Genomic DNA, 22,725 nt, shown 5'->3' on the forward strand with positions numbered 1-22,725 from the left:
ACACTGTGTTACATCAGAAAAAGCGTCGGAAATGGTCATAACTAACCAGATAAAACTATGAATTGACTTCAAAGTTACATTTATGGCACGTGTGTATTAAACGAATGGCCTTCATGGATCATCAGACAAAAGAGCGCTTCATCAGGGAGGGCGTGTACGGGATTTCGTTGTACTCGTCCTTTTTGCGGTCCCTCCAGCGTCCGTCCTGCCCCGTGCGGTGAAGCCACGTGATGAGGAGCAGCAGCGCCAGCAGCACGAGGCTCATCGCTAATGTCAACAGCACCCCCTGTAGGATGCCTGATGAAGTGTCCGGAGCTGTTCACATGGAGACAACCATCAGATGAGAGCAACAAACATGCAGGCCGACGAAAATGTGTTCTTCAGCAGACATCCCCCTTTTTACAGTCCTGCACTTTTCTTTCAGGTCCCCATCAAATTATACTCATATTACATCAAAGCAATACTATTCAGGTCTGATGCTGCAGTTGGAAGTGGATGTAATGCAAAGCAGAGGGGTGCTTACTGCTGTAGATGGACAAGTTGACATAGCAGTGCTCAGTTCCTAAAGGATTTGAGGCAGAGCAGCGATACAGGCCCGAAGTCTGACTTGATGAATTGACGATTTCAACTGAGCCAGACATGTCCCCTGTGAGCAACAAGAGAGAGATTTGCAGTGAGTAATCCCACATGCCCAAAAGGCCAAAGTTCGTGACCAGACTGGGACAGACAGGCAGAAACACACAAACTGACTTAACACAGAGTCTAATTGTGCTCATTTATTGTTTATAGATTTTCTCATCAACCCTTGCATAATGCTGGACGTGACTTCATAAATGTCTGTCACTGTTGGATAATACATTTTGGTATATTGTTTCAAGCATACAATAAGGGGTGCACCTAAAAATGTATTTGGTACGACTAGAATCTCTATCCCACCAGATCAGCACTGGTGTTACGTAATGGCTGCACAGGTGGAGGCAGAGCTTACACAGCATCCATTTCAACTCACAACAGTTTCCTTACAGTATGTGTTATTGTGAAACGCGCACCGTCCATGTTGACTGGTAGTGGTATTTCCTCAGGGTTCAGCTTGTCCCACAGGATCTCTGGAGTAGGGATGCCCTCCTCTACAGAGCAGGACAGGGTCACAATCCCTCCCTCTGCAACGTCCCCATCCCACTGACACACAGGCAGGGAGGGAGGTGCTGCAGTGGGACACAAAAGCAATATTTCACGTACTATTTGACATATTGTTTCACTCACTCACACGCATACACAAAGCACTCTTTTTTGAGGCTGAGGGCAGGTAGACACTCTTCCATCTGGTTATGCTTAATATCTCTTTAATGACCAGCTATAGCCACACCATACAAATAAAAGAGGCACACTTTTTCATCACTTAATTTTGCTGCCTTTTTGTTCCCTTTTTGTAACTTTTTGTTGCATTTTCCAAGGAGCTTTTTAGATTTGGGTAATGCCTAACATGTGCTTGTTTAATGTGGGTGTTAAGAGGTTAAAACAGGGATATTGTTAAAGTTATTTCATGCAGCAGTCTTCAGAAACAAGATGAAAGCATTAGGAACAGGTCACATGCTATGGTGGCAGTAGAATTTGTCTTGGCCCGCCCTGGACTACATGGCACACATTCAGCCGGTCCCATTAAAAGTGATTAATTTGGCCATGTCCCACTCACTGAGCACACTGAGGGCGAGTTCTCCGATGCCCAGGTCCGTGGTCTCCGGAGGGTTATTGACCATGCAGCGGTAGACTCCAGCGTCTGACTCTTGAGTGTCATTCAGCACGATGTCTGCGCTCCATGGGATACCTGCAGAGATCTCCCATGAGATCAAAATCCTTGACTCCACTTTCACATCATCATAGCGCAGACACCTTCATCTGACTTAATCTGCTCGTTTCTAAGCGGTGTCCAAAAAGCCTTTAGTATTCCTACAGTTGTGATGATACCTGTGAAGCCTACCCTGCCGATGAGTGAGGGGTCTTCCATCACTTGTCCATGGTCGTAAACAATAACCTGCAACGTCACAAACCATTCATCAAATACTGTAACACAACACTCTTTTACAGCGGGTTGAATGAATATTGTAGCACAGATCTCAAATACGAAGTGCAAGTCTAAAGCGTAAGGTAAAAAGCGTGAGCTGGCGTGGAGTGAAAAGAGCAAGAGAAGGTCAAGTGCAAAAGCAAATGTAAAGTGCATTGTTACTTGTATTTTTTTTCCCAGTAGGGTTGCACCTGGGCGGGTTAATGTCAAAGAAGAAGCAAAGTTTTTACTGAGAAACTGACACTTACATTTCAGCATTCAGGTTAACTCTGCATATTGTACGTAGGTGTGTTCCAATTGAGGCTTATATTCCCGAATCTATTTAATTTAATGTATGCATCTGTCAAAGCTTCTGGCCGCAGCTTCTGTCTCTTACCTGAATTGGGTTTTCTGGGCTTGAGAATGGAGCTACAGTCCAAATAACGTTAAGTTGGTTGATGGGGCTGGAGGTGAAAAAGGAGCAGGGGAGATTGACAGCGTCCCCTCGGATCACCTCCAAACTGGACTCCCTCATGGTCACAGACAGGGCATCTGTAAACAGAGAAAACACTGTTGTCATTGCTTCAATTTGTCCTGGGCACATGGAGGCAAATATCCCCATTGAAAGACAATAAAGCATACCAAAGCATACCAAAGTGCAAGCATTTGAGAGTTACATTTGGTTGAGCATCCCAAAACTCTTGTCATATTTTACATAATTATTTCATTATTATTTCTGGTTGAGTAGCCAACATAACTCTTTGAGCAATTACCTGATTTTGAAAAAACAAACAAATCCACATATGTTAGAATGAATTAACCTGGTGTACGGTAAACAGGGAGGGTCGTGTCAAATCTCTTGCCTTGAGGAGAGAGCTTAAACTTTCATTTCCAAGATTGAACAGATGCGTTTGCAAAAAAATCCTCTGCGGGAAAAGGGCAGAATGTCGTTAGGTTGTCACCCAGTCAAGTTGACAACTATGAAAACCAGTATTATAGCACACATGTTGCATGTACTGCACACTCTTCTCGCCTCAGTGTCACAGGCTTGTGTCTCATCTCTGACCGTTTGTTTGGCCTTTCTTTTTGCCAAAACATTAAAGAAAAGAGAAATGAGTTAACAGCCACACCTGTAGTCATATCAGCCTTAACTACTGGGCTATAAGGGCACATGGCACCCCTGCAGTAATACTATCGAAAAAAAAATCACCTTAGTTAACTTTTGCTACCAAAGAAGACCTGAACTTCATGCTAGTTCTTGTTTCATGCGAATGTGCCCAGTGATTACTGAGATTTGAATCATTAACCAGGTCAAAGCACGGTGACGGTGAGTGTCTTTTGTCACTTGATCCTGTGAAAGAGACACTACTATAGACCGCGCACTCACTCAGTGTATTAATGCAGTCTCCATCATCACCATGGTTTGAACTTTACAGAGACAGCCTCCTCCCTGTCACCGCGGGCCTTTTGTTGTGTGTGGGAACGCACAGTACACATTACTCATTAATTACTGCTGACAGCTCTGGGAGTGGGCCAATCCAATCAAAGAACGAACAATCAACTTCAATTGGGATGAGGTCAGCAAGTAGGCGACGCTGCTGTGGATTAGGCTTCAGAACTGAATACTATACTGTACATTCAAACAGAGGCATCATGAATGTGAAAATCAATACATTGTATTTTGGATTATACTAGTGCTAGTTCCTAAACTGAAAATTGTATTTTTGCTGAGGGTAATTAAACAATGGATTTGAATGATAACCTTTCTTATTAAAATGTCATATTGGGCTGTCTTCACAGTTTGTTTTATAGTTTTTTCACAATAGAAATGTATGTAATAAGATAAAGATTTTATAATTTTGTTCTATTTATTGGTTGAAATGTACGCAGTGTGGCTTTAATCTCTAACCCCCGCCTTAACCGAGCACATCCTTGTTTTTGTGGCTTTTTTGTTGCTTTTTTATCGCCATCGTAGTCATGTTTTTGTCGTTTTTTGTTGTGTTTTCATCTTTGATTTCATCTTGTTTTTGTCATTTTTGTAGCTTTTATTGAGAAAATCTGTTCGGTTTAGATGGGGGTTAAGAGGTTAATATAACACACACAAAAATAGATGTAGAAGAACAACAGCAAGTAGGCTTAAGGTTTACATGCATTTACCTAAAGTTTAGATAAATGTTGTCACAAGAGTAACAAAACTAGGTAAAACTCCAAGCCTGAACATAAACAAACATGTCAGTGACAGCAAACTCATGAACGGGGACACAAACAATGCTCCTTTTGCAGGGTTATTTGGGCATTTGGAAGAGGATAATGTATTAAATGTGTGGTCAAGGCAATCTCCATGGCGATGATCTGCTACTTTTTATCAGTAAAAACAAATGTCAATGGGAGTAATATTCAGGATTATGGCACTGGTTTTATAGCATAGTAGAACATTTTTTGAAAGGAATATATTTTTTGTCAAGATAGCTACTTTTTAAATACATTTGGTACTACGCAAGATGCCTGGACAACTGAGAACTTATGAAAACAAAAGTTGAGTGATGAACATGATTCTCCTCCAGCAGTAATTCTGTGTTTTCCAATGAGGTTTTTTAGTTGCACTGTCCAGTAATTATCTGAAGAGCCAGGCCACTAATAAATTCCACAGAGAAATAAACATTTATCTTACCGCCCTGTAATGTGTAAAGATGCAAAGCGAGTGTCCACAGCAGCCATCCTCCAGTCTGAGCCATGGCACCGACTACTCTACCTCCTCCCCCTGTGCCAAGTACTCGCCCAAAAACCAGGCACGCATGATTAATCCAACCACCCCTCCACCTCCTCTCACTCATTACAGGCTCCGGGAGGTTCCCACTCATTCAGCATCCACTGGAGGGAAAACGAAGAACATGAGGTTAGAATTTGTATCATTGTGTCTACTGTACTTGTGTATTGCTGTAACAGAATCAGTGTTACATCATTAAAACTGTTTAACGCACGGCTCTGAGTTACATACCGTTATTATGAAATCGGCAAATTTCAGAAGTCTAACATGCATTTTGTAGAATTGACTCTGAATCCATAGGCCAATGTAAACAAAGGCTGCCGCTCCACACAAACTCTAGCATAAACCCCATTAATTGGCCACTGTATTTTCGGGGCCTTGTGCTCTGAGAAGCAAACCTGCCTCTGCTGTTTCTGCTGCACAAGCTCCACAAAACAATAAGAGTCAACACCTGCAGGATGTTTCAAAATAAGGAGCATTCTGTTCAATAACACACAGAATACAGAAGGTCCTAATATAGAAAAGAACCATTAGCCTATTTGTGCTGAAATATGGTTTACTCTTAGTATTTCTGATGTTAAAAGGAAATTACCCAAATCTAAAAGCTTCTTGAAAGAAAAAGAAAAAATGGCAACAAAACGAGACATAAACCAGCATGAAAATGCAACAAAAGAAGAAACATAATAACAACGCAGGGAAAATGATCAGTTCAGATCAGTTTTGTAGGTCTTAGCTTTCAAATAAGCCGTTACACTGGTCTGTGGGCTGTAAGGGCTAGTCAGGAAGCCTGCAGATTTGGGCAAGAGATTAAAATAATTTTACTCAAGTAGAGGTAAAGTAGTGACCCAAATGTTTTTTTCAAGTAAAGTAAAAAAGTTCTTTACTGTGAGCACTGAGTAACTGCGTAAAAGTCTGATTCATGGTCCAGTAGTGACAGAAATTATGAGAAACAAAACTTGGAATCATGTGAAAAATGTTTGGCTATATTCTAAAAGTAGATACCATAAAAAACATATGAATAGAAGAAATTATAAAGAATTACGTAAACAATACACAAAAAACATTTATTTTTACGTGTCAAAATTAAGATTTGTCTCTTAAATATTTACTCACAGTTGCATGAATCACTAAGTAAGCGTAGGCCTACAGGTAAAAGTAGAAGTAAAAAATACTGTATGAAAAAACTACTTAGAAAATAGACAAAGTAACAACTACATGTAAAAAGCACATTTTATTATTGGTACTTTTACTTGACTTAAGTACATTTTATGATGAATACTTTTTTACTTCACTACATTTTAGAGCCTGTATCTGTACTTTGTACTCCACTACATTTTTAAATTGGGGTAAAAGTATAATATTTTCAAAGTGACCTCTCTACGATGGAGTGGTTTAGTCTCCATTAGACCTTGTTTAGACCTGGTTTAGTCCGGGTTCAGACCTGCATTAGTTCCTGTTTTTGACCTGAGTTTGTGGTTTACTCGGTTTGACTTGGTTTGATTCAAATGATTGAAAAAAAATCCTGCACATTAAACTCTTAAAATCTTTACTTTTTACTTATAAAGTATATTTTACAATGCATGCCTTTATACTTTTATACATTTTATCAGAAACTTTTACTTAAGTACATTTTTGGTCCTGTATCTGCACTTTTACTTAAGTAAGAATATTGAGTACCACCACTGAGTACATGTACTTGAGTAAATGTAACTGAGTACTACCCACCTCTGTAGATTATAAATCATCATTTTTATTTCGCACTCTAGTCTATGCATTGGAACATTTTCTTAGATTCAGATTCATCATGAGGCCTCTGGCGACAGCGTCAAATGCTCTGCGTCGCTGCTCAGGGATTTAACGCACTCAAACCTCCCTCTGTCATTGTTATGGCTCGCAGGTCCATCTCCAGAAAGTAAATCCGACTCTTGCACTGAGCCGTCCGGTGATAAAGTCATCACTGAATCATGACCGGTGGGGAAACTCAATCTTGTCATGATACATTTTCATGGGGGCACAGCAACTTTTCTGAAACTTTGACAATTCTTCTCATACAATCATGACCTTAATCGCTCCATTCAGAGCCACCCCTGAACAGGTAATTATCCCAATGAATGACTCAACAGTGATCACAGTGATACTTTAGAGTGTTTCAATGTCCTTAACTTTCTCAACGTGGCGGAACAACTTAGTTTTATTGAAAAGTTAATTTAATAATAACAAACTAAAATAATGGTTGCTGGTAAAAAAGAAGGGCTTGTGACAGGTTACACTGAATAACTATTGGGCTACTACAATAAATGTAGGTCAAACTACAGTAATGGTATACTACCGTACGCCTGATTAGTACCAGCCATGGCCATTCAACACTGTTTTTCTGAAACGGTCAACCCCACCCTCCCTCACTTACTTTAATACATTCTTATTCTGTTGTGTTGTGGTCTTTGCTTGCAAAATGAAAAGTAAAACAACTTAGTCTAGATGAGTCATTTATTAAGCTCTCTCTGTATATGGTTGTATATACAACAAATAAAACAAAATTTCATTATAGGTGTCCAGCTGCAGCTGTTTCTACTTAAAAGAACACAAAGCATTGAATATTGGCACCATGTTTACTTTTCCCATTTTATTCAATAGACACAAGATCCAGCGCTAGCTTTGTGCGTTTCAGCTGTAGAATACAGTATACCATGAAGGGGTTAGATTTAAAAATAAAATTAGAAAGTTCAGGTAATTCATCCGATGTGATGTTGTTCAATACTGAGTGCCCTGCAGGTGTGTGGTTTTCTTTCTTTCCTCTATTCTGTACATACTTTCCACAGATAGCTGCACCTTTGGCCTTGGACATTCCCATAAAAACTACAAAAAAAGCCATAAAACCCTCTCTACTTTGAAATAAATACGCTCATTGTCTGAAAATGTAACCTTTCCCTTTATTTCACTCTAGTATTTCCTTAAAAGACTTGTCTCATATTCTTGTTCTGATTTGCGTTGGGGCTTTAATAAATAGATGTGAGTTTGGAAAACAGAAACAGAGATATACAATGTGACAGACAGTAATCGGAGTGAGGTCTGCCTTTCCCCCTTTAGGGTAACTGGGAGTGACCTGTTAGAGACCGACCAATCACGGAAGAGTCCAGACTGGTTCAAACCAATCAGATTGCTTCAGTGAAAGGCCCTTTGTCGCAGTTTGAGGGCTTTTTCAGTCCAATCACAACAACATGGTGACAGGTTTCTCCAGGAACTTTCGAAACTCCGCGAGCCACTGTGCGCCCACCGCCCCGTCCACGACGCGATGGTCACAGCTCAGTGTCACCGCCATCATGCTGGCCACGTCAAACCTGCAACGTAATAGAGTTGAGTTTTACCAATTATCCAGTAGCCCAAACTGCATTTTAAGCAATTGCCAATGTGAAGGAGCTACTAGCAATACATTTATAAGTTTTGTTGGAAATTCCTGTGTACGGTTGCCCCAGCGGTATCATATGAGTCACTCTTACTACATCTTTCTCAGCTTTCCATCCGCCAAAAAGTAAATATTTACTTCATACGAGATCCCACTCTCAAACATATGCAATGAGATTGTGCTCAGAGTGCAATGCATGATTGTCTCTCCTTGTGTAAGTAAATTTGATACCAACCCTTTTTCGTTATCTGCAGGAAGGAGCCTCTTTTCTGAGCCTCCAACGGCGAGGATACAGGCTTGAGGTGGGTTAATTATCGCAGAGAAGTTCTTGATGCCAAACATTCCCAAATTAGAAATTGTGAAGGTGCCACCCTGGTGGAAATAACAAAACAAATTTTAATGTTAAGATTTTTTTTCTTTTACTGACTTGACGACAGTATTGACAAGTGACTATCTTTACCTGGAACTCATGTGGCTGCAGTTTGCCTTCTCTGGCTTTAGCGGCCAAAGACGTTACATCAGAGCTAATAGCAGCCAGTCCTTTGATATGGGAATTAAACACTATGGGAGTGATGAGACCGTTGGGTGTGCTCACTGCGACACTCACGTCTACAACATGGTTTCTGGAAGAAAAAAGAACACAAATCAATAAAGATGTCAAATATAAACATAAGCCTGTATGTCAATGTAAAACTATGGTTTAATATATTTACAAGATAATTTTAAAGAAAGTTGTTGTAGTAGATTTATTCAACCTTTTTGTTGATTAATTTATCTTAACTTTTTAAGTAAAAGGTCTCTCGGTACATGAATAGTTTGTGAATATCTATAAAACTACTGGTTACAAAAATGCAATGCATATTTACTAATGCCAATATGCAATAATACACAAAGTTATTATTAGCATGATGTAAAACAAAGATGGCCTAATAGATGGTAAACACTGTGTGTGCTTTGAGTGCCTCCCACTGGCAGGAACATGGTACTGCATTAACATCGTTTAAAATAATGCTTTATTTAACAAAGTTTCCATTAAACTCTCATACATATTAATATGTCTTCTTAAAACTTAAAAGTTGGTTTCAATTCAAATGAATGAGTTTGAGGGAGTAAAACATTTATTAAGCAGTTCCATCCCATTACCATCACTAAACTCAACAGATTTTTGGTTTCTCAGCACAGAGTGGCATTTGTACTTGAAATGACTGGGATGGTAAACCTGGGATGTAAATAACAAGGGAGTTGTACTCACTGGCGAATGACTGTGTCCATCCAAGAAGAGTTGCACTCGGGGACTTTGAGGCAGGCCAGAGCACTAGCTTTGATGATGAAGTCATTCACGCTCAGCTTGATATTCTGGGCTTTCACCTCCTGCAGTGAGAAGCATTTAAGATTCACAAGACATGAGCAACTCAAGATATACTTTGCCATAGTGTGACATGGAAGCGAAAATGAGGATTTCTGAAGCAAACACTTACAGCATTGAGCTCTTTGCGAAGCTCCAGCACTTGGTCCATGTTGACGTCGACTGACAGATAATAGTGAGGGATGGTCTGCTTGGACTGCATCAACCTCTGAGCAATGACCTGTGGGAGAGATGGATTTATGCTCCTCAGTTTTGATCCATGATCATTCATCACAGAGAGTGATGGTGTGTCACTCAGTGTGTTGATAAACGATATGTCTGTCTGAAGGGTAAGATGTGTAGCTCAGGTCAAAGCTGCAGAGATGCTCTCTTAAAATCAGTAAGCTTCTCAGCCGACAGGGCACCATGACACATCAGTAAAAACGGTCAAAAGGTAAAGATGTGTGTTCTTACTTTTCGAATGTTGCTGATGGGAATATCTGTGAAAGTCCCGGTTGGAGGCACAGCAGCGGGAGCAACAGGAGCAGCAGGAGATGGAGCAGCAGCTGGGGCAGGGGCAGGGGCAGCTACAGCCTGGTAACAAGAGCAGAACAGTATCCCTCAATGAAATATCCAGCATGTTTTCAGCAAACGCTTCATTAACCACTGTTCTAGACCAACTTACAGGTGCAGCTTTTGGAGGAACAAAGTTCTCAATGTCTTTCCTGGTAATGCGTCCATCTGGTCCAGATCCTATTGACAATAAGGTGTCAATGCATTTTTTGCATCTTTGTATTCTGTACATATAAATTATTCATGATTTTACCTGCAACTTGTGCCAGGTCAATTCCTTTCTCAGCCGCCAGTTTCTTGGCGATGGGGCTCACAAACACACGGCCTGTTCTGGAAGCAGCAGGGGCTGCAGTTACAGGGGCTGATGTGGGGGCTGGAGCAACTGGAGCTGCAGCCTGTAAGAAATACATATATTCTCAGTAAAAAGCAAATACAAAAAATGGTGTTTTGTTTAGTGGATGTGTGCTTCCCACATACAGGAGCTGGAGCAGGGGCAGGAGGAGGAGTGGAAGCCTCTGCTACTGCAGTTTCAACATAGTCTTTGAAGGCAGCAATGTCACTTTGTTTCTCTACAATAATGCAGAGTGGTGTTCCAAGTGGGACGTCCCGAGTTCCTTCTTGCACCATGATTTTTGCCAAATAGCCCTCTTCCTGAACCTCAAAACCTATCAACAAAACAGAACAATTACATAGCACTTATTATTTTATTTCAGGACAGCTATTTATTTACTTTGTTTTGTTTTAAAGTACATATTAATGAACACATGAAATATGTAAATATGTCAGAGTTTAGCCATAGGCTAATTTCCATCTGTTGTCCCTAGACAGGCTGATGAGAAACTTCACATTGAACATTTAACAGTAAGACACATTAAAGGTCACAAAACAATAAGGAAACAGGACGACTACAGGTACAGATAAGGTCAACTGATTTACCAATAGTTGCTTTGTCAGTCTCAATCTCAGCGAGCAGATCTCCCTCACTCAGCTTATCTCCAACCTTTTTCTCCCAGCGCTGCACAGTTCCCATCGACATTGTAGGAGACAGAGCAGGAAGTGGAATCTGCATCAAATTAAATCAAGTTTGAGTTCAAATGTGCCTACTACACAAAGAGTTATCCAAATAAACATGACGTTAATACAGTTACACAAGTCATATATGTAACCGCAACACTTGTATATGGTACCTTCATGTGAGGGGGGTAAGAGCTTCCTGGTGCAGAAGGTGGGGCAGCTGCAGGAGGTGGAGCAGACGCAGCTGGAGACGGGGCTTCACTGGCTGATGTGAATGAATCCAGTGTTACATCCTTAAACGCTTCAATGAGCTCCGGTCTGTGGGAAAACACAAAGTGAAAACATGTCCATGCGATTTGTTATTTGTGCATTTCAAATCATGGATATGGTGTTAATGTGATGAATATAAAAAACATATTTTTTCTTTTAATTCTTTTTTGTTTTGTTTGTGTAATGATAGACTTAATAGTAAAATAAGTTAAATAAATAATATAAAATCTATAATCGTAAAATAAATGACATGACAATCTTACTTGTCAACTGTGATACATATGAGCGCTCCAATACCAACATCTCTTGTTCCTTCGGGAACAAGAATCTTTGCCAAATAACACTCCTCAAGCATCTCAAAGCCAACTGTTGCTTTATCAGTCTCCACCTACAAATAGAAGCAGGTCGTCACACAACAATATCTAAAATACAACAGCATACAAGGGGCTGCTTACCTCAGCTATGAGGTCACCCTCACAAATCTTATCTCCCTCCTTTTTCTCCCAACGAGCAATGGTTCCTGTCTGCATGGTGGGCGACAATGCAGGGAGCTCTACCTGTTGAAGAGAGGCAGAAATGCATTTGCTTTAATAGAAATCATGGAGAAAAATTTAAACCTCTGCACTCTTCAAAATGCATGGAAGTATGAAGTACATTCATGTGATGCTGTGCCACATCGATATCTATCGGTAAAGCAAGGACATATTGCACAAAATAGAAATTAAATGCAAAGAGATTAGAAGTGGACAGACCCTCAGACAGTCTTAATGGTTTCAAGGAGAGCAAGGAGAGATCACTGTGTGTGTCAAAAGATGCATGTGTGAACTGTGATGCTATCTGCCCTGGTCATGCTAACATCACTGACAGACAGGTCTATGACAGCATGTCCCGGGACGTACCTTCTGATGAGGCGGTAGACTGTAGCAGCGGCTCTGTCCGCGACCCGGGGCCCCTGTACACCGTAGTACCCCTCTGTGGCCGAGACTGTGAGCCCAGCTCACTGTCCGGACAGCCGCTCCACTGTGAAGTCGCCTAAGACCGCTGGTTCGGGACACTGAACGAGAGCTCAAAGCACCAGAGGGCCCGGGGAGGACACGGAGACATGGCAGCCGAGCGGACGGCCTCAACCGCAAGACGAAACGGAGCATCATCAAAGCTGTTCAAACACTACACTGAGCTGCTGTTAACCAGTCTACATCAACATCAGATAAAACAACAGTATCTATAGATCCAGTACCCCAGAAACCGGCCTATAGTCGCTGCTCACTTTCCAATGACCTCCCCCTTCCCAAAACACCATCACTTACGGCTTTTTTTTCCTTCCCTGCCGTAAGTCACTAACAACTGTCGTAAAGTGTCAGAAATTCAGTGACCATGACCACAATGCATATTGATCTTGGCAACCGGGATTATACGACTTGCCTTTGTTTTAAAACTTTTTGTGACGTATAATTTACCTTTCTACATAAACCTACCACACATACACTACATTACCTATAAATACACAAAAACAAAACATTGAGTATGTTTTAAATTACTAAAAATCAATTTATTTTAACAATAACAATTTCTATTTACATTAAATAGAACATGGTATACAAGTGTGCAATATAAAAGTACAGTTGGCAATTTAAATATGTTACTGGCTTACTAGTGAAAGAACACTTGGATCTCAAAAGGTCAAGGTTGCATTAAGGCAAACTGTTGGCTTATTCACACCTACAACTAAGTAAACACAGCATATTTTACAAACAGTTCAGTGGGCCAATGGACTCATACAGGTTTACCACTTTAAACCTAATCATAATGTTTGTTCTAACACATTATAAGTCACAAAACATAAATGTTACTAAACACAGTCAAGTTATGCTCGAATGTGGCGCACCTATTTAGCAACAGTAAAATCAATGATCATTTTACAAACAATATCTAAATCAATGCATCATTACAGCAACAAAATCTCCAAAAAACATAGATCTGTAACACAATATTACAGTAATTGATATTTCAACCAGTCTTTGAGTGCTTGATAAAAAATAGTAATACAGCACAGTTTAATACTGTACAATCACTGATTTGGAAATGACATTTCCACACAGGTCCCATTGAAACAGTGCAGCTACATCTGAAGGCAGTAAGGCAGCAACACTGGCAGATGTTGATGTAACTTATGTCCATCAACTCTACATCTATATTAGTGAACACAGCTTCATTGTTTGAATCAATGTTGTATCGATGATGATGATGATGTTGTATGTGCCTCTCAGGACAGATGCAGTAGAATACAAGTGTCTTCCTATTGGGGTTACACAGGCCTATAACACAAAGTTACATAAGTTTGTACAACCAAAAATAAACCCATATACAACAACAAAAATAAAGAAATACATGGTTGCACTTTCACTCCACTTTACAGTATAATAATAACATGGTAATAGGATGGAAATAGTGGATTATTCTAAGAGCCAGGTTAGGATTTGTCACTTATATAATAAAACATGTGTCCTGTTTCTATGTAAATACCATAATTACCATGTTATTAAACGTTAAGGTACCTTATTACTACAGTGCTGGAAAGTTAAGAGCTTTCCGATAAATAAATAATTTGTTACCTTTCTTGACCATCCTCTTCTAACCAGGCCACAATTTTCCCCTCCCAGCCCGGGACAACAGCTCCATCCAGGAAAACCTAACCAAAGTCAAATGAAGTCATTAGAGATGGCACTGTCCCGGGTCCGTGCACTTTTTTTAAATTATATTTTCGATTTTGAAAGGAAAATGCTAAATCAAGAATTGCGTTTTTGACATATTCTGCACTGTTGCAATATAGAAAAAAATATATATATTTTTTTATTTCCCTATATCAGACAAGTACTTCATAATCGAGTATGCAAAAAAGGAAAATGCAATAATTAATCTTTTATTGATTACGTTGAATCCTTTTCTATGTCAGCTCAAATACCCAGAAGAGAAACTTGCTTGTTAAGGAAAACAGTACAAATAAAAGTTTAGTACATCTAAGTCTTTAAGTTGTGAGAGAAACTCCTGACAGGCTGTGGCTCAGGGACCAAACAAACTGGCGACGCATCACACAACGCTTAACGTACGTGTGGAAAAATAGGATTGGTTCTACTTTGAGAAATGCGTCTTGTGCGTTGCCCCTGGCGCGCGTTACACACAGCTCGGTGAGGCCGCTCCAATTCACCATCAATGCAAAATATGTCAAAACGCGTCAAAAAACAAATACGCTTACGCAGAACAGGTTCGAAAACGCGGAGAAAACGTGGCCAGCGTGTCTGTGGCCTGAGAGCCTTAAAATTGGCGCAGTGTGGTTCCAGACTGGCAGACACAGATGCGTAAAGCGTGTCAAAGCATGGGCTGCTGGGTGTTTGCATAACAGAAGGATTCCAATGCTAATGAGATAAAAAAAAAAAAAGAGTTTTACAAATTGTAGATTCTCTCTTTGCTGGAGATGGGGAGAGGGTATCATTGGCTGTCCAGTTTGTGACATCATCCTCATATGGGCACAACTTACTGTAAGTTCAGCAAACTGGCAAACAGCCAATATGCCTCTGGGTCATGAGGCAGATATGGCATCAGCAGGTTGGACAGTGTAGGTAAGCTTAAATGAACAACAGGTAACCTATATACAGAACGACACAGAACAGGTAACCTATATACAGAAACGCTCCACCCAGCCCCTGCTGGCTTTAGATAGCAATAGGTCGGCACAGGCACTTGTACCATGGCCATCTTTACACATCTGTTTATGCCAGTCTGGTATTGTCCTCGAGTGTGAGCGTGCATGGATGGTGACCAGTGAATTTCTCCATTGTGAGATCAATAAAGGATCATTATTTATCTTATCTTATCTTACACGAGCCGCACTGTGTCCACCGAACGCACTGAGTACATTTGGCAGAAGCGCACATACAGATGATCTCCCGGAATAACCGTGCGTAAACGGCACGTCAAATTTATCTTTTATCCAAGAGACTCAGATTTACTCAAGTTTTATTAGCGCTATTCTCCAAATAAAAAGTTTCACTTCTGGATATTCAAGTTGACGAAGAAAAGGATTCAACGTAATCAATAAAGGTTGATTGTTGTATTTTATGTGTTGGCAGTGTCTATTATCAAGTGTCTTATATAGACAAATGAAAAAGCAAAAGAGTCATGATTTTTTTTATATTGCAACAGTACACAATATGTAAAAACTCAATTTTTGATTTTGCATGTTGCTTATAAAATCGAAATAAAATGAACACAAAAGTACACGGACCGTTACTCATAGCTATGATGATATCTGTATTAGGTTTAGTTTGGCCTCACCTCCTCTTTAACAGTGCCAAACTCGGGGTCCAGTGCCTTGAAGTGATATCTGTAGTTTCGCTCTCGATCCACAGCTGCTTTAACATCTTTTAGAGTCACTTCACCAAGTCTGAGATTTAAGATTCGGATTAATGATAGGTCAAAGACAAAAATAAAGTATTGGGGCCGCACCTTTTAGGTATGTGGATCATGGATGGTGTAGGAGATTTTCCAGTGAAATAAAGAAATTTTGTTGAGGCAGTTGAAGCGACTTGGGTTTGATTGACTTCTGTGATTAACACGTATTTAACAAATATTAGTGGAATGTGTTCAATGTGCTATTATTGTACACAACCAAAACACTGACCTTTTCGTCTTGGAGATTTACCTCTTCCCTGCAAAACAACAACATGCTTAAATAAATTTTGACATACAGACATCAGTCAAATGTTTAAATAATTACACAGAAAAGCGTTTTCTAATGGACATAGGCAGATTATATCCTAGTTCACTCCTGGATTTATTGTACTTTTAAAAGCTGAGTTTATCCTTATTTTGGCTAAAAGCAAACAATTAAAAATGGCTTGATAAAAAATAAATAGTTATCTGATGCACTTGGTTTGGAGCTGGAGAAGTCAATAGGTTTTCTCATACTTTGGGAGACAGTGCAGATGCTTACTCGATGCGGGTGAAGCACATGCAGCCTGTCCATCAGAGACACTATGCCCTGTTCCAGAGTGTCAAGTGTGTGCTGCTGCGGATCGTGGTCCCTGAAGTTGTTCCTTAAACTCCTCAAAGAGTCTCTGAGCAGCTGCACCTCCTCTGCCGGCTAGAAAACAGACAAGAGCATTTGTGGCAACAGGTTTATGTATTTCAGATACATAAACTTTTTATCTTTAGCCTGTAAACAATTACCCAATCAAATGACAATTTCAAATGAGCTTAATTTATATAGCTCATTTTAGAAAACAAACTTCTCAGACAAACACCAGAACATTTTTTTGTCAAATGGTTGTTGTTTTTTTTATTCTGAAAATGTACGTGAATGATGAAAAAGAAGAGCAACTCACACATGACACAGGCGAGTTTGGACTTCCTGGATAAGAAAAGCCATTGTTATCTGTGCTTATCTAAAATGAAAAAAAAAAAGAACAGAAAACAAATTAAAAGGTCAAACTAAAGAGTTTACTTTACTAGTTTTGATAAAAGCAGCAAAGTTGTTGCTTTTACCTGATCTCTACTTTTCAACTCCTGCAACAATGTGCTTCTGTGCCCCAACTCACTTTGCAGTTCACTCTGACAAAACATTTACAAACATAAATTAAAACCAGTGAAAACTCCCAACATCGAAATGTTTTAAAAGATCAAACCTGCTGCTTTTGGCTTTCATCTAGTTTGTGTCTCAGTTGTTGCAGCAGTCGATCCTTCTGCACTATCTCTTTCTACAGCCAATCCAAGTCATATTTTTGTTAATACAAACAATACTCATAAAATTACATAATTAAACTTTAGTCAAGGTTTGCAGTTTGAAGTCTTACCTTGCATTCGCTCCACAGCCGGTTTGATTCTTCTACCTTCCACTGCAGCTCTGCCTGAAATTGTTAGAGAAATAACAATGGTGTTCGAGAGGATAGATGAATGACAGGCAGCAGTCTGGATGTCTTATGCAGGAGAAGTTTATTTACCATCGGTGCGGGACCCGGAGACATGAACTCGAGACATTGCGCTAGTCCTACCATTCAAGTCTGTCTATGCTTCCACAGAAAAGGGATAAATACCCCCTCAGAGCGTCATACTGATACGCAAGCATTCAGTGGCAGAGAGTGGGCGCCTGAGCACCACAGTCAAGGCTATGACAGAGATAGTACGACTGTACAGCCTGACCCAGTATGATAAATAGCGATTTAATGTTATCCTCTAACAGTACATGCATTCATTTAGACCAGTGCTAAAAAAACAAAAAATATTTCACCACAGGCCTAGATAAAGATCTTGACTAAAACAAGTCTTAAGTGTAATCTAAGAGTGTATCTACTAAAACTTAAATGAAATTCCAGATGACCCTATAGAAGCTCTAGTATAAACATTTTATTCGACAAATCTAGGTCTATGATTCTCAACTGAACTGCTGTAGCTTTGAGATCCACTTTTAACAAATTACCACAAGGCACGGCCCCAATCCTGATCTCAACTTAAAAGAAAAAACATTTGCAGTTCGGCCATGTTAAAACCACATGCGCAACATTTTGGACCATCATGTTGCCAGCAATACAAAACATCCTCCTTATGACTAGCTATAGATCTTTCGCTGTGGTATTTTATTCTATGTTACACGGTGGCTTTAATTATATTTAAAATCAAAACATGACATCTTTTGATGCAACAACTGATAAACTATCAAGGCTATCTGTTGACAAAGCAATCGATCAACAGTAATTTTTGGAAAAGGCCTATGAAAATGCCCCCTCCCACCCCCGACCCACCAGTTGAGAACCACCGCCCCCAAAACAACACCAAAAGAAGAGAATAAATCAACATTCAGTCCACATACTTTCTGGTTGTTGAGTTCGTCTCTTGTCATGCTGGCTCTCAGTAGTTCCTGCTTCATTTGGAGGATTGATGCCTCCTGAGTGCACAGTCTCTGCTGCTGAGCCTCCTGTGAATTTAATACATGCATTATACAAACAAAACGTACAAGGCACTAAGGCAACTTTTGGGGAGCCTTTGTCCTACCTTTACCCCTTGCAAGTTTCTTATTTCTTGCTTGCAGCGTAGCAGTTCCCTCTACAGAAAGTCATTACAATTGGTGAAATATTAATTGTAAGGTTTGAGGAAGAAGCAACACTACACTACAATGTACAATATAAAAGAAGCACTACCTTGAGATCCTTTGCCTCCTCCATACTTTGGTCCAAACGACTGCTAAGTACGACCTGAGAGACAAACAACGTTGTGTGTGAGAACCTCGTCAAACTCAGGTAAAGCGATACGCTCCTTTACACACACACCCACACCCATAGTTAGGAGGCCGAAACATGATCTGCCCCAACCCACAAAAGTCAGAGCAGTGAGGGGAGAAAAGAAACGGAAGATATACAGTACAAGCAATGGTAATTTAGGTTGAACCAAACACATGAAAAAGGAACACTACCAGTTGTTGTTCTCCGTTGCATTGATCCAGTTTTAAAGACACATCCTGGTCGTCCTCAGGCAGCGAACCGTGAAGCAGCAGGGCCTACAAAACAAGGACATCATGTGACACTCAGCAGAACTTTGGACAGGATGAATTTTTGTTGAAATGTAAAAAAAAAACAGTGGAGTAAAGGTTATTGTGGCAAAACTATTTCTTAATCAATATAGGCCACCTTTAAAACAAAATCAAAAACCAAAATGCTTCAAATAAGTGTTCTACTGGTGAAATGAAGAGCGAAGACGAGCCCTGTTGTAATAGCTTATGTCTAAAAGCTGACTAAATCCTTTTAAAATGACGATTCAAGACAAACAAAAAAGATAACCTGAGAATTAAAGATACCACAGAGAATTTCCATAGAGTACTATTGTTTACAAGATGTGCTTATTGTTAGAGGCTAAAATTAAATCGCTATTTATCATACTGGGTCAGGCTGTACAGTCGTACTATCTCTGTCATAGCCTTGACTGTGGTGCTCAGGCGCTCACTCTCAGCCACTGAATGTTTGCTTGCGTATCAGTTTGACGCTCTGAGAGGGTATTTATCCCTTTTCTGTGGAAGCATAGACAGACTTGAATGGTAGGACTAGCGCAATGTCTCGAGTTAATGTCTCCGGGTCCTGCACCGATGGTAAATAAACTTCTCCTGTGTAAGACATCCAGACTGCTGCCTATTTTTCATCTATCCTCTCGAACGCCATTGTTAATTCTCTAACACTTATTATGTATTGTCCTAGAAACGTAGATAGAAACCTACCTGTAATGCGGACACCATTTTTCGAGTCTCCAGCATCTCCTTCTCCAAGTCCTCACTGATCGATTCTTCCCATGATGTTACCACGGCAACAGTAGATTCACCTACAGATACTAGCAAACATTTATAACAGTAAAACATACTTTGTGCTACACGTTTTGTATATGCATTTACACGTGTACTATGTGTTGTCACTTACTGCTCTTTTGCTGCTGCTCGTCCTGAGGGCTCTCTGACGGGACGCCAGGAGCGGCACGTGGAGAGGACAGTGGGCTGACAGCGCTCAAGCTTTAATAAAGAAAGACAAATGAAAACCTAGTCACACATTGTTTACACAACTCAACTCATCCAAGTAGCCTGACAGTCAAGAGATACTGATATTGTTGACGCATTGCAGCACATCATCCATGAATTTTTTTCCGTGCTGATAAATTGTTAAGTCGGTGAAATAAAGTTATGAAAAAATGAACAGAAAATACACTCAGTTCTTACCATTTCATCTGCGTTCCTCCCATAACGCCTCATACAACAGCATTATTAAAACTCCCAAAGAGTCTACATTGGGCCCAACTTCAGCTAAAACAAGCTCATGACATTTCTTTTGGACTCATCCCCCTCCCCTTTGCCTCCAGCTGGCAACTTTTTAGTACAGTGTGGTCAGTTTCAGGTCATGCTCTGTGGATGTTTTTAGTATTTGCCTTAAACTAGACAAGAAAAAAAAAACAGGGACTCAATCTCAAATCCCTTGTAACTGCAGCAGTGTTACATAATTGTCGACTTCTGATTATATACCTTAACTTTAGTCTCTAACTCCGAGTCAAAATAGCAGAAGATTAGAGAAGCTATGTGCCAGTGGTGCCCAAATTGCAGCTGAAGGACTACATCAAACAATGTGCGACCAGATTTGCATTTTCAGAAGTCCCAGAGAGATTCGGGCCGGGAGGATTTAACCTGTTATGCATGTGGTGGCTTGATGGGGGAAACATGTGCACCCCAGACACGGCAAAATGTTATGTACAGTCATAAAAGTCTAGTTACCTGTTTGAGTGGTCATTGTCCAGCTCATCTGGGGATTTTCTCTCATATTGTTCAACCAGTGCACGAACAGACACACTCTTTTCCCCCTCAGAATGCCAGCTGCAGAACAAAACACAGTTTGTTTGTTTGTTTTTGTTCTCAATGTCCGGAATGTGAAGTTAAATATAAGATAATGAAATAAAAGAAATGTTGACATTGCTATTGTTGCAGTCCCTACTTTTATCCACCAGAGGGCAATAAATATGAGACCGAGTTGCAAAAAATATCTAATGGCAATTTCGTGACAAGAAGTGCAAGTGAATTAGATTTGCAATTTATGTCATTCTGGTCATTGGGCACAATTGCTGATTCAATTGCATTGTGCTGAGCCAATACATTTTTCTCAAAATGTAAATCATCGGAGTACCTTGGAGTTTTTGCCTGCTTTTACCCATCTGGTTGGCCATATCTTTTATTTCACTTCCATTATATGTATTGAAAGCATTGGGAAAAACAATCAAGGCAGTGGACCTGTGCAGACGTGTTGTACGAGGTGGCTGCGAGGCATCAATACGTGCTGAGGCAAGAGCTACAGCAGCTCTTTGGGCGAGGGCCACTGCTGACAGAGGGTTGTGATTGGACGAGCCCCTACAAGAAGTTATTCCATTCTGTGAAGCCAGTCTATGATTGGCTGAGGGCTTGAAATGAGCAGCCAACGCCAGAATTATCCTCATGATAGATTTTAGATTACCCTCGACAATGTCTGCAGAGGAAAAAAAAAATCAATCACCAAATTGGAAACTGGAACAAAAGCATGACCTTGCTAAAAACACACCTCTTGCAGAAATATGTGGCATCCGTATGTGTCGAGAGGAAACAAACTGCAACACTTTTTCAACGTTTTCCCGGCTTTCATCTTTGTTTCTCGGCGTCGCAAACACATCCTCCAACACTTCACCTGCTAACCATGTGTGTGACAGACAAAAACTTACACATGAATGACAATCTAACTTTTTAAAAGCTGTATTGCTCATGTTATCATAAAACTAAAAAATGCACAAAATCTCTGGCCATATCTGTCCAATTACCGACTATTTCGATGAGTTGTATGAGCACCACTCCATCCTGCAGATCATGCCTCAAATCAGAGATGGCCTTGAGTCCTGGTCTCCTCTTCAGCTGAGTGTTCACCCAGGACACATACGTCACCAACTGCTGCTGCAGAGGAACAATACAAATCACAAATAGAGGTGTAACTGACAATAACATTAAGCACTTTTTAAAAATGGAGCATAAATTGACGCTGATCTGGGGTCACAGGATGTGAAGGGAACGGCCCAGTGCAACATGGGCCGGTGGTCACGTGACAGGCACGTCGTCCGGGAGACACCACAAAGAAAGAACAGCGGAGTTCAAACATTACCTTCAACAAACTCTGGTGTTCAAACAGCTCATGCTCCAACATAATATAAATGTTTAACCAAAGATGTAAACCACCGCATCATGAGCACTGCGTGCTAGAGGAGATGCACAACAGGAAACAGGACGGGCTCTGTGATGCACGGCTTAATAACACAGTTACAACAATGCCAATTACAATTAGTTCAACGTTAGCGGTTGGGCTATTACGCCCCTGTTAGTTTCGAAATACTTCTTAATAAGGGTGAGTTTTTAATCAAACGTGATTTAGACATACCATTATTATTCAAACATTAAAAACATTTAAACAGCAAAACATTAATGTTACCTCGTTGAAGCCCCCGTGAAGAACATCATCCAGTAAACTTCCTCTAGACAGTGAAGCGATCATTTTTCCATCCCAAAGCCCATGAGGAGAGCAAACTAGCTGACTATAGAGTCATTCAAAACAACAAATAGCATTACAGATTTCCAGTTAATGTCATAAACCTGTAGGCGACTGAAAAGAAGCGACAACTCCCGTTATAAGGGACCAGCCGACAGCCAGCAGCTGCACAGCAGCACCACACTTCCTGTTTACTATTACGAAATAAAAGGGACTTCCGGAAGCAATGTAAAATAT

At 40.3% G+C, this 22,725-nt stretch overlaps 3 protein-coding genes across 5 annotated transcripts; all 3 read right to left on the bottom strand.

Moving 5' to 3' along the window:
• Positions 1 to 62: 62 nt before the first annotated feature.
• LOC306970619 (immunoglobulin superfamily member 11) lies at positions 63 to 4,797 on the bottom strand. Its single transcript, XM_079566628.1, has 7 exons — positions 4,713 to 4,797; positions 2,439 to 2,593; positions 1,966 to 2,032; positions 1,694 to 1,825; positions 1,050 to 1,205; positions 524 to 646; positions 63 to 315 (listed from the first exon to the last, which is right to left on the bottom strand). Exons 1-7 carry the CDS (start codon positions 4,774 to 4,776, stop codon positions 122 to 124), a joined length of 891 nt encoding a protein of 296 aa, XP_079422754.1. The 5' UTR covers positions 4,777 to 4,797; the 3' UTR covers positions 63 to 121.
• A 2,504-nt stretch (positions 4,798 to 7,301) lies between these two features.
• On the bottom strand, positions 7,302 to 12,736 carry dlat (dihydrolipoamide S-acetyltransferase (E2 component of pyruvate dehydrogenase complex)). Its single transcript, XM_079566640.1, has 14 exons — positions 12,313 to 12,736; positions 11,869 to 11,970; positions 11,677 to 11,801; positions 11,317 to 11,461; positions 11,066 to 11,192; positions 10,607 to 10,794; positions 10,383 to 10,524; positions 10,242 to 10,309; positions 10,031 to 10,150; positions 9,690 to 9,797; positions 9,464 to 9,582; positions 8,672 to 8,834; positions 8,447 to 8,583; positions 7,302 to 8,146 (listed from the first exon to the last, which is right to left on the bottom strand). Exons 1-14 carry the CDS (start codon positions 12,562 to 12,564, stop codon positions 8,017 to 8,019), a joined length of 1,926 nt encoding a protein of 641 aa, XP_079422766.1. The 5' UTR covers positions 12,565 to 12,736; the 3' UTR covers positions 7,302 to 8,016.
• Positions 12,737 to 13,286: 550 nt separating this feature from the next.
• Positions 13,287 to 22,662, bottom strand: LOC306970610 (dixin-like). Of its 3 annotated transcripts, none has more exons than XM_079566617.1 (21): positions 22,432 to 22,662; positions 21,773 to 21,902; positions 21,520 to 21,645; positions 21,216 to 21,447; positions 20,706 to 20,804; positions 19,867 to 19,955; positions 19,671 to 19,771; positions 18,876 to 18,959; positions 18,604 to 18,657; positions 18,458 to 18,508; positions 18,276 to 18,380; positions 17,263 to 17,316; positions 17,095 to 17,166; positions 16,955 to 17,020; positions 16,795 to 16,854; positions 16,404 to 16,553; positions 16,092 to 16,119; positions 15,917 to 16,013; positions 15,746 to 15,854; positions 14,026 to 14,102; positions 13,287 to 13,728 (listed from the first exon to the last, which is right to left on the bottom strand). In XM_079566617.1, exons 1-21 carry the CDS (start codon positions 22,492 to 22,494, stop codon positions 13,719 to 13,721), a joined length of 1,857 nt encoding a protein of 618 aa, XP_079422743.1. In that variant the 5' UTR covers positions 22,495 to 22,662; the 3' UTR covers positions 13,287 to 13,718. The 3 variants fall into 3 exon arrangements, 2 of the variants coding, with proteins under 2 accessions (XP_079422743.1, XP_079422742.1); XM_079566616.1 differs by having other exon boundaries at positions 19,671 to 19,780; XR_013793413.1 differs by lacking the exons at positions 13,287 to 13,728; positions 15,917 to 16,013; positions 16,092 to 16,119 and having other exon boundaries at positions 14,062 to 14,102; positions 19,671 to 19,780.
• Between the last annotated feature and the right edge of the window lie 63 nt (positions 22,663 to 22,725).

Source organism: Gobius niger, assembly GCF_951799975.1.
Source record: "Gobius niger genome assembly, chromosome: 11".
NCBI lineage: Eukaryota > Metazoa > Chordata > Actinopteri > Gobiiformes > Gobiidae > Gobius > Gobius niger.

What these genes read in the sequence shown, in the direction of transcription:
- LOC306970619 (XM_079566628.1), bottom strand. Translation starts at nt 4,776, where the DNA reads ATGGCTCAGACTGGAGGATGGCTGCTGTGGACACTCGCTTTGCATCTT. An exon ending in TCTTTACACATTACAGGGCG is followed by an intron (nt 2,594 to 4,712) that starts GTAAGATAAATG and finishes CTCTGTTTACAG; the next exon opens with ATGCCCTGTCTGTGACCATG. An exon ending in GCCCAGAAAACCCAATTCAG is followed by an intron (nt 2,033 to 2,438) that starts GTAAGAGACAGA and finishes GTGACGTTGCAG; the next exon opens with GTTATTGTTTACGACCATGG.
- dlat (XM_079566640.1), bottom strand. Translation starts at nt 12,564, where the DNA reads ATGATGCTCCGTTTCGTCTTGCGGTTGAGGCCGTCCGCTCGGCTGCCA. An exon ending in CCATCAGCAACATTCGAAAA is followed by an intron (nt 9,798 to 10,030) that starts GTAAGAACACAC and finishes TCTCTCCCACAG; the next exon opens with GTCATTGCTCAGAGGTTGAT. An exon ending in ATGGACACAGTCATTCGCCA is followed by an intron (nt 8,835 to 9,463) that starts GTGAGTACAACT and finishes TTTTTCTTCCAG; the next exon opens with AAACCATGTTGTAGACGTGA.
- LOC306970610 (XM_079566616.1), bottom strand. Translation starts at nt 22,494, where the DNA reads ATGATCGCTTCACTGTCTAGAGGAAGTTTACTGGATGATGTTCTTCAC. An exon ending in CGAGCAGCAGCAAAAGAGCA is followed by an intron (nt 19,781 to 19,866) that starts GTAAGTGACAAC and finishes AATGTTTGCTAG; the next exon opens with TATCTGTAGGTGAATCTACT. An exon ending in AGGAGGCAAAGGATCTCAAG is followed by an intron (nt 18,509 to 18,603) that starts GTAGTGCTTCTT and finishes GACTTTCTGTAG; the next exon opens with AGGGAACTGCTACGCTGCAA.